This window comes from Carlito syrichta, unplaced genomic scaffold, assembly GCF_000164805.1.
Source record: "Carlito syrichta isolate Samal-C Ts95f unplaced genomic scaffold, Tarsius_syrichta-2.0.1 Scaffold315528, whole genome shotgun sequence".
Taxonomy (NCBI): domain Eukaryota; kingdom Metazoa; phylum Chordata; class Mammalia; order Primates; family Tarsiidae; genus Carlito; species Carlito syrichta.
This window is the reverse complement of record NW_007259624.1, coordinates 143,824-155,165: the sequence shown is the minus strand read 5'-3', so window position 1 is coordinate 155,165 and position 11,342 is coordinate 143,824. Positions and strand designations below refer to the sequence as shown.

Below are 11,342 nucleotides of genomic sequence, written 5' to 3'. Positions count from 1 at the left end.
AATTACAGTAAAGTTTAGTAGTTTAAGAATAAGTTTTAACTGAGTTATAAGGCATTACGTTAAATCATAATAGGTTAATAGTATAACTAACAGTTAAGTCATTTAAGTAAACTTATAGATTATAGTATAGTGTTAAGTTGATAATATTAATCGTTAAAAATATTAGGAGTCAGTGAACTTGGATTGAACCTAGAGTTAACTTAGAAAGTTTTTGTATTAATCAGGGTTTAGAACAAAGAGTATAATATGAATGATTTATTGAACATTATGGAAAACACTTTGAACAATCTGTATTGAAATTGTGCACCTGTGACCTTAATGTGGGTTTTGTGAAGCACGACAGGCATCATGGAATTCGAATTGTCTGCTTGGAACTTGCAAGTCTCGTGGTGGTCTTGTGATGCATAGTTTGTAAAGCGCGATATGCATGGAATCTGTACGCCCCCAGCAAGTGATTATCACACTGCTGGAGGGTATAGAAAATGGTATATAAGTTGGAAAAGGTTTGAATAAAGTTGGCTTCAGTCCTGATCAGACTGTTCCCAGAAGAACTGCCTCCAAGTGGTCTCTTCTCACCGTCCAGATTCTCCGGTGCGGGTCCTAACCCACCCTTGGTCGGAGCGGGTCTCCGACAGTACAGCGTAATAGCTGCACGTGAATCCCTGGAATTTTCACTCACAGAAAAAAATACCAAATAACTACTGCAAAGTTATTTTATTTTTAGAAAGATTTTTTTTTACAATGATTCTTATCTATGAAAATCTGATGGTTTTTAATAAAAGGAAGGCAGCCTGGCTTAATGCTTTGCACACAGGGTCCTTGATACACATCTATAGAATGAGTCTAAATATGGTACAGGCGATTCCAGAGTTAGGATCCCTGGTGTGGCCCCCTATCCACCTCTGCCTTGCACAGGCAGCTTGTCTCCAACATTCCGCTTTTAGTCGGTTCATCTATAAGGACAGAAATTCTCCTTCTACATAAGATGTCTAATTTTTTGCCTGCTTAAAAAAAAGTCCTTTGGTTTCAGATATCGCTCCTAAAGAAATACTAAAGCACACATAGATCTTTTATTCTAGCCTTTATTTCCATTAACATAAATAGTTATGCTTTTGGAAAAACAAAAATGCCTCCCCTTCTTTTATTTTTTAAAAATTTTAGGTAAAAGGATAGCTCAACAGGAAAGTTTCCATTTAGCCCTCTTCAACTTCCAGAATTTAAAACAAGATGGCATGAGGAATGCCTTTTGTTTCATGATTATTGTTTTTTAATCTTACTTGTTTTTAGTTAAACAGTTTAGAAATCTATATAATATTAAAATTCCTTTTATAACTAATCTATCAAAGTTTACACTGCCCATCCCCATAAGAAAATTTATAAAAGCATTTCTGGCTGAATTTTAACCAGAAATCACAGCAAATGTTTTAAATGCATATGTTCTAAGTATTACATATAATATATTTAGATAAAGAGGTATTATCAGAAAACATATCTTCCCATTGTGTCTGTACAGTGGTTAAACCTCACATCTCGCTTCCCTTCCCTACAAATCACTCTCTGTTTCGTTTAACGTGACTACAACTATTTTGTAGTTGAAGTAAAATGTTTAAAATATGAACTAGCATTAGACTAGAATGGAGATTAAGATACAAGTGGTATGTAGATCTAAATAATTATATTTGTTTTATTTTCATTTTCCAGACTATTTAAAACATCTAATGGCTCAAAATTAAAAGATATCCACATTAATCCCAGCTGAGTACCCTCAGTTTATTTCATTTTGTTTTTTTGAGACAGGGTCTTGCTCTGTCGCCCAGGCTGGAGGGCAGTAGTGTGATCATAGTTCACTGCTGCCTTGAACTCCGGGGGTCAAGTAATTCTCCCATCTCAGCCTCCTTGGTAGCTGAGATTACAGGTGTACACCTAGCTAAGATTTTAATTTTTTGTAAAGACAGGGTCTTGCTATGTCACCCAGGCAAGTCTTGAACTCCTAGCCTCAAGCAGTTCTCCCAAAATACTGGGATTACAGGCATGAGCCACCATGCCTGGTATCAATTTTTTATTTACACATTTGATTCTTAGGCCAAGTTACTATTTTTGAACATTACATAGATGAACTTACACTCAAGAAGATATCAAAAGTCAAAACATGCAAGTCATTTGGGGAAAAAAGGAGAAGGCAAATGATTTATCTTCATTTTTAGAAACTTCTCAACATTAACATTATTTTCAGTGCACTACTCTAGGACCAGCCATGGTACATTTTAGTTACCTTAAAAAATCTCATACAGTAAGCATAAATAAAAAAAGACCATACTCTAAAAGCATTTAGTTCAGATGGAGGAGCAGGCAGAGATAATCCAAATGAACAAACGCCAAATCTTTGTAAACAAGCAAACAAACCAAAAAAACTCAAGCAGAAAAGGTAGAGAAGAAGGTAGCATAAAGTTTTCCCCAAATTTAGACTATTCAAGATAATTAAACTGTGGTTTGACACACTGCTAGAGCATAATGCACACGCACTTTTCTGGACTTCACCCTCCAGGTTGATGCTTCTATCTTGTACCAGGCATGCAGGTGAACACACTCTCCCTTCAGTTACACAGAGATGACCGTTCAGTATACTCATTGGCTTATTAATGAGAACATCATAAAATAGGTACGAACTGGGCTGGGTGGCTCAGCCTGTAATCCTGTGCCTTGGGAGGCTGAGGTAAGTGGATTGCCTGAGCCAGCGGGTTCGAGATCCGCCTGGGCAACTTGGCGAGACCTTATCTCTACAATAAAATCAAAAAATTAGCCGGGCATGGTAGCGCGCACCTGTAGTTCCAGTTACTTGGAAGGCTGAGGCGGAAGGATCGCCGGAGCCCAGCAGGTCGAGGCTGTGGTGGACAGGACTGGCCACTGCACTTCAGTCTGGGTGACAGATTGAGACTCCATCTCAAAAAAAAAAAAAAAAAAAAGAAGCAAAAAAGAAAATAGGTACGAAGCCACCTACCATTGTCACTGTCTCCTTCAGATGGAACAGCTAGAGCTGTCCCATGTCTGTGCCTGTGTAAGTGTGTTGAAGGAGATAGGAGGAAGAATGAGGGCTGGGTCTGCAGGGGAGCCAGTGAGCTGGTCTGCATACAGTTGCACAAGGACCAGGAAAAACCAAAGGGGCAGCAGCATTTCACAAACGGTATAGGGCTTGTATCATGAAGAGTGGATTTCATTTACATGGGATTTAATTTCAAATGCACAGTATAGGAGAAGAATGAAAGATGGCTCATGGAATAAAAAGAATGATAAAAACTGAGTGTTAGTACTCATCAACCATATACTTTGCATGCAGTTAATATCGTTAATCTTAACAGTTCCAAAAGCCCACAGACTTAGAATACTAATGAGTCAGGTCAGCGGAAAGAAAGAGTACCCATAGATGATGTAGATAAAAAGCAAAAGACCTACCAGATACCTTTCTCAAAGACTTTCCAAATGACTAACAGGCTTAGCAAATACGATTCACACCAAAAAATGCGGTCACATAGGTCAAAGCTTAATATATGTAAATATAACTATTATTTAGAAATAAACCTATTATAGAATCATTGTTTACCATTAGTGATTTACTTTTCTCCCAAAGCAATGTAAAAAAAAATTTAAAAAAACATCTTTAGGTCTACTGCCATGCTTTATTGATAGCTGAATCTAGCCAATTCTATTCTCAGTCATTGGCATACCTTGCAATACTGTTTTAAATATTGCTCAGTAAAACAAAAAACAATGTTGGATACTAGTAATTCTATTTAACAACAAATATAATTAACCAAAAGAGATCAATCAATATCAAGAACTTTTGAGTTGGTCACTTATGAAATAGTATCTCTGATTTTTGTACTAAATATTCACACAGCAATTTCATATTCATTATATATATATAATTTTTATTCAACCATAAAGCAGGGCCAGTAAAACAAATGGACACGGTTCTAGAAATGAATATTTGGGTATGTACAGTTGACTTTCTTTGGGAGGAAAACAGAAGAGAAAAAAATGTTTCTTTTTTTTGAGTTGGAGTCTCACTCGGTCGCCCAGACTGGAGTGCAGTGGCCGCTCCCGGCCACCGCAGCCTTGACCTGCTGGGCTCCAGCGATCCTTCCGCCTCAGCCTTCCGAGCAGCCGGAATTACAGGCATGCACTACCACGCCCGGCTGATTTTTTAATTTATTGTAGAGATGAGGTCTCGCTGTCCAGGCGGGTCTCGAACCCGTGGTCTCAGGCAATCCACTCACCTCAGCCTCCCAAAGGCACGGGATTACAGGCTGAGCCACTGAGCCCGGCAAAAAAATGTTTCTTTTTAAGAAAACTGTCAGCTTAATTTAAGAATCTAAGGTCTTATTCCAAATTGCTGATCTGAGCAGCCTATTTTTATTTATAACACGGAAATCACACAAATCCACATACTTACTTTCAAAATAAAAGTTAATTAGCTTTAAGGATTCTAAAGCTACTCACTCAAAAAATCTTTTAATCATAGGATCTCCAGCTCAGATTAGTGTATATGTTGTTTTCCAGAAAATATGAAAAATACACTTAAACATAACATACCATAATATTTTAAAATTACTAAATAAAATGAAAAAAACCCAGTGCATAATACAAGTTTTATAAAGTTCCAACAAGTCACTCAATGTTCCTGAAGATAAATCAGCATTATTTACAGCAACCAAACTCCACAGAGCTTTCAACAACTATAACAATTTTGACAATGGTTGGTTAACATTACAGAAAGATGGGAAGTTTGGAGGGAAATTATAGCTGTTTTTTGCTATTCAAAATAAATATTCCATTTATTTTTGACCACTACAAAGAATATAAAATAGGTTTAACAGTGCCAGTACAATACAATCCCTAACTTTGATAAGTTGAGTTTAGACTCCAAGAAAAGAATTAAAAAGCCACTAAAATAATTTTATAATTAAATTGCAAGCTGAGCTGGGCTCGGTGGCTCAGCCTGTAATCCCACGCTTTGGGAGACTGAGCTGAGTGGATTGCCTGAGCCCGCGGATTCGAGACCCGCCTGGGCAACTTGGCGAGACCTCATCTCTACAATAAATAAAAAAATCAGCCAGGCGTTGTAGCACGCACCTGTAGTTCCAGCTACTTGGAAGGCTGAGGCGGAAGGCTGCCGGAGCCCAGCAGGTCGGGGCTGCAGTGGCCGGGAGTGGCCACTGCACTCCAGTCTGGACAACAGAGTGAGACTCCAACTCAAAAAATAAAAAAATAAAAATAAATTGCAAGCTGCACATTCAGATAATAAAATTATTCTTTGGAGATCCATTCAACTTTTGACTTGCTCAATTATGAAATATTTTTAAATGTGTAAAGTTGCCTATAAAGATTAGGAGATAAAGTCCATAGCTCAGTGTGAGGTCCTCAGTAAGATAAGTTTTCTGGAGATAAGTTTCCTGGTGGGTCATCACTGAAGGCATAGATGAGGCATGCTGGGACTCACCTCTATTCCTCCTAGGACACATCTGAGACTGTGGAAACGGAAGTCCAGCCAGGGGCCCTCAGCCCAGACCTGGTCACATATGTTTAGTTCCATACACAAGGAGACCAAGCCACTTGAGTCTTTTTTTCAAGTACAGTTTGGCTCTCCACAAAACACCCACTAACTCTTATCACACTCTAACATTTTCTCACATGGCTTTTTTCATATAGTGCATACAAATTGCCAGGAAACCATTACACCTGGCCACATGTTACCCATCATTCAACCTGCTCCAAGAATGAAAAACATTTCCCTTAATAAAGAATCATCTTAACAAGGAAAAGAAGAGGTAGAAAGCACCATAATGCCAAGGACTTAGGCTACACGGAGCTGTCAACGAGAATTATCCAATTTGCTGTGAGTTACCTAGCTACCAAAGCAGAAAGGCTAATTTTATATTAAAAATTTTTGATCCTTAAAAAATTTTTAAAAAATAAAGAATCATCTTTATTTGTTTTTCCTATGGGTATCTTTCTCCAAAATGGATACATGTATAACTTCCACTGTTGTCAAAATACTTAACTGGAAAATCCAGTAATATCTGAGTTCTTCACCAGTTTTTGCTTAAAAGTGCCTAAGTCCTTTATCAGCACTTGCTTAAAGGCATAGGTAGTGAGTGTATGCTAAATATCAAAGCAACAAAAATATTGAAACAAAAACCTAAAAGAAGGAAGACAGCACCATAACTTCAAGTAAATGGAGAAATCAGAAGAACCACATTTTTCTACAGAGTCCTTCTTTTCCAAATCAATAGTTATTTGGAACATTGTTATAATTCACCTTTATGAATAAACTAATAACAAATGATAAAATAGGTAACAAAAGCAGAATGTTTCCCCAAAAACTTTTAAAACAATAACACCTGACCATTCACACAAGCTGCACTCCAGTCTGGGCGACAGAGTGAGACTCCAACTCAAAAAAAAAAAAAAAAGAAAGAAAGAAATGATCACTCTGTAATGTGAGTAAATGCATGGAACACTCAAGCTCAGACACCAAATGAGGATGTCTCAGAAAAGAGTCACTTTCCTCAAAGCAGGCAGCTCTGCAACTCAGCAGTGCACCAGGAACCACCAGGGCAAAAGGGCGACTATTTTGTTTCCTCAGGTAAAAAGCTCAGTAGAGCATTTCCTCCCCTCTGACATCCTCCCACCACTTTTTTTTCCCTTTTTCTCTGATTCAAAAGAAGATAAGATATCCACTATTGATAAAATGGACTTAGCTGACTCTGAAAATGAAGCTCCATACTCTGGCCTCCCTCAGCTGTAGCAAGGTGCTGATGCCAGGATTTCAACTCAGCAGAACTGACAAGGATGCACACACTGATGTTGATAATACATTTCAAAGGTTCAAGAGAAAACACTGAGCTATTTAGTGGAAGAATGGGTGGAGGTTTTAATTTACCTGATCGAGGCTTCAGGCCAAACGGAGCTGTGCTGTTTGTTGTAGGAGAGACAGCAGGGGAGTTCTCTCTCACCTGTGATGTTAGAAGGAAAGGAAATTAGAAAAGCCAGAAGCAGAATGATGTATGCTTCTCTGTGGTCAAGGATGATAATAAAACCACTCCCTTTTTTACATTTGCTACTGTGTGATGAAGTCCTAGCTAAAAAAAAAAAAATCACTTTGCAAATCATTTAAGTGGTATAATCAAAAGGATGTTGCTTTGAATAACCCATTCAATTTTTTCTTGCTCTTCATAAAAATATTTTACAATCACATGAAACTGGCAATCCCTCTCTAGCACAGTTGTGCACATGGGTGTGTGTACACACACACACACACACACACAAATACACCTATGTCTCAAAGAAAGCACATCTGATAAAGACTCTCAAATACAAAGAAATAAGGAAACAGATAACACAGAACAGATGTCTCATCTACAGAGAAACTACACACTGAATCATTCATGGATAACAACACACACGAAATGTTGCCTATTTGAGTGATTTTCATTCTGCTTTCTGGTTATTTTTTTGGGGGGGTTGTTTGTTTTTGAGTCAGAGTCTCATTCTGTCACCCAGGCTGGAGTGCAGTGGCATGCTCATGGCAACTACAGCCTTAAGGATCACAGAAGGATTGCTCGAGCCTTTCAAGTAGCTGGAACCACAGGTGTACACCACCATGTCTTCCTAATTTTTTGATTTATTATAGAGATGACGTCTCACCACGTTGTCCAGACTGGGTTCAGGCATTCATTCCTCTTGCCTCTGCCTCCCAAAGTGCTGGGATTACAGGTGTGAGCCACTGAGCCCAATGTATTTTCTTATAATGATGTTCCCATGTTTGATTTTCAAACAGTCTTATAAAAATTAATTTTTAGTTATGAATAGGCCAAGTAAGGCTATGATAGCTAATAAGGGTGAGATGGATTCCCCCAGAAACTCTTTAATCACAACAATCTTAGATTATATAAATCTGTAAAAGACATCTCATTTAAGTTTCATGTAATACCTAACTTTCCTTTAATCTTCAGGAAACTTACCTCATTTGGGGAATACTGGCTCCCATTACTATGTAATGTTAGATCGTTTTGCACCTTAAAGAAGAAAAAAAAATGGTATGTTCCACTAGTCTGCAAAACTGCTGAGGCAAGAACTGCATTTTTCTTATTTCCATCATATCCATGGGCCACAGGCACACAATGAATACATGTTGAATTAATTAGTGTGTTAAGTAACTAAGTACTTTTCTGAAAACGTTCAGCTGTAGTCATAGAAAAATATATCTAAAGTATTACACAAACTAAGATAAAGAATTTCCCAGAGCAAAGAGTTCACTCTAAAATATCTGTGGACATCAACTTACTCTACTAGGTTACCAACCTGCCTGCTGGCTCCCATCCCCATTTTAATTATGAGTTTTTAGAAGTGGCACAAGGCAGCAGTTCTGGAACATTCAGAATCTCGTTGGAAGCTTTTAATAGAAACACATGTACGAACCCCATGTCACCTGGGCAAATCTCATATTGTCAATTCGACATCAATTTGCTTTGGCAACTGCCGGTTAAGAGAAAAGTTTAAGAAATTTTTCTATGGTAAAGCATGCAAGATTTACAAATGGTCATGGAGGAAAGTCAAGATGATATCCTGGTTTCTAGTATAAATGGTTGGATGGGTGGTGGCATCATTGAATACCACTGAGGATATGGGAGCAGTTGAAGAGGAAGTTGACAGCTTCCGTTTAGTATGTAGACAATGAGAAGCATGGAAACGAACTCTGAATGCTGAGGTGGGGTGGGGGGAGAGAGGCATTTGGGGCATGAGCTACAGATTTGGAAGTCATTATTATTTATGGGGTGCCTGAGCTCATGAGAGAGATCAGATGGTACAGGGAGACCGTGTAGAAGATGAGAAGCGGGGGCTGAGGGCAGAATCTTGGAAAACCAGCATAAAAGGGCCACATAAAGACATGGGTCCACAGGGGCACACTCTAGTTTATCATACCCAGGCCTGCCTTCTTTATATGGTCATCAAAAACCTCACTGATCCACCCTAATACAAAATTGGGTGCTAGCCAGTATAAACATATGTGTATATGCCACCGAATCAGTGAAAATGTACCCGTTCCTAGTCATTATTAAGGACTGCTATTAAAAAATATTCCCAACTTTGACACAAATCCAAGGGAAAACATATTTTTAGAATAAAATGTCATTAACATTCTCATCCAATTAAATGGCTTTGTTGGTAATGCTAACAAGTAACTCAGGGTTGATTCTTTCCATAAGCAACTCCTCCAGTTTCTCCTACTGTTCCCGCCCCCACACACCCTCCCCAACTCGGTATTATTTATGTATATGCATGCAATTTGCAACTCATCCTGTATGGATGCCAGCACCACCCACTCTTAATGTGAACAGTAATCCAAAGTATGTGTAAAGTCAAATAATGTGATGTGCTACCAATTACATACCACTTCCTAATCCTGGCCGGCCCTTTCTGCTGGGCTCACATACTGTGCTGATTCTACCATGGCCAAGCTGCCTTGCTCAACTGTCTCCTAACTGAACTGTCAAAAAGTCTTTGTTACTTCTGTCTTGGTCTTTTTAAGCTTTCTATCCTTTCCCCAGTGTCCCCTAGCATCTAAAACAGACTCAGGATTGCAGACGTTCTCATATTTTTCTCTCAGTTTTATCTAAAATTTACTTTTATATCTACATCTTCTTTCCTATCTAAAATTTAGTTTTATATCTAAATCTTCTTTCCTATCTAAAATTTAGTTTTATATCTAAATCTTCTTTCCTATTTAAAATTTAGTTTTATATCCAAATCTTCTTTCCTCTTCTTCCTCTTCTTTTTTTTTTTAAAGTCAGGGTCTCACTCTGTCATGGAGATGTGTCTGGAGTACAGTGACACCATCATGGCTCACTGTAGCCTTGAACCCCTGGGTTCAAGCAATCCTCCCACCTAAGCCTCCCAAGTAGCTGAGACTACAGTTGTATGCCACCATGCCTAGCTAAATTTTTCAATTATTTTGTAGAGACAGGGTCTCACTGTGTTGTCAAGGCTGGTCCCAAACTCCTGAGCTCAAGAAATCTTCCCGCCTCAGCCTCCCAAAGTGCTGGGATTACAGATGTGATCCTCCATGCCAGGCCAATCTCCACAATTTTTAAAGTTCCTTAAAAGCAAAGCCAACTCCATAGCCTTCATATTCTAGTCCTCTACACCAAAAACATGACTAAACCCAGCACAGGCATTCAACAACCACTGGCTAACTGATGCAAGACTACAGAGCAGGATGAAAGAAAAACTGGATTATTTTTTGGAGGGTGAACCCCTTGTGGTACAGACTTCCCCCACTATGTAAGTGTTCTAGAAACCCATCAGCACCAGTGTACTAGCTGGCAGTGTTTGGCTTCAGTGAGTTTTTTTTGGAGATTCTTTCAGCGCATTTGTCATTTCATCATGAGTGACTTACAAGCACACCTGCCCATACCACCCTGAGTGTTCAGCAATTGTTGACCCAAAACAACATGGCCCCCGTGCCCCACCATCCCTATTTACCCTCTCTGTCCTCAAGTGACTTTTTTTGTTGTTATTTCCCGATGAAAAAAGTCCTCAAAGGGAAACATTTTGCTGATGTGGAAGAGGTGAAACAAAAAACAGCAGAAGCCCAAAAAGGCATCCAAATTGATGAGTTCAAAACTGTTTTGTGCAGTGGGAAAAGTGTCTTGTAGGTGTACCGCATCAAACGAAGAGCAATTTGGATGTGATTGAAGATTAAACATACAAGAATACATAATTTTAATAAATAAACTTCAGGTTTTTTTGATACCCCCCTCATATGATGAAAGGAGTTGCTTCTGCCTGAATGAGATGGATGAGCGAATACAAAAATAGCCAAATCATGAATGAGGATCATATTTAAGTTTGACATAATCCATATTATTGGCCTCACAAATCCAAAACTTCCTTTTCTTTTCCTTCTTGTAGTGACTTTCGTCTTCCACCAGAGCCAACTATCCCCCACTCCCTTTTTAAAAACACGGAGGTGTGTCTGTCAAGGACAGAGAATGAAGACAAAAAAAGTCCCTCCCTTATGCCAAATATGACTCCTCATTCAACCAGAAAAGAAAAAATCCTACACTGTATTAAAATAACACAAAACATTGTCATTTGGAGACAGAGTAGGGCTATCTTTTTTTTTTTTTCGGTTTCATGTCTTCCTGGTGCTCATGAAATCATGGACATAGGAATATGCCTTTCTAAAACTCTACTGGAGTGAAAGTTCATGGACATTTTTTTTTTTTTGAGTTGGAGTCTCACTCTGTCGCCCAGACTGGAGTGCAGTGGCTACTCCCGGC

General features: G+C 38.7%; 1 protein-coding gene across 1 annotated transcript in view; it reads right to left on the bottom strand.

The window, feature by feature from the left end:
* The window catches only part of LOC103275541 (leucine-rich repeat and calponin homology domain-containing protein 2-like), a 122,365-nt gene that overhangs the window by 59,040 nt on the left and 51,983 nt on the right, over positions 1-11,342 (bottom strand). The window contains 4 exon segments of the mRNA XM_021706398.1: positions 2,999-3,027; positions 3,029-3,098; positions 6,941-7,013; positions 8,022-8,075. Of these exon segments, the coding sequence (XP_021562073.1) occupies positions 2,999-3,027; positions 3,029-3,098; positions 6,941-7,013; positions 8,022-8,075 (226 nt within the window).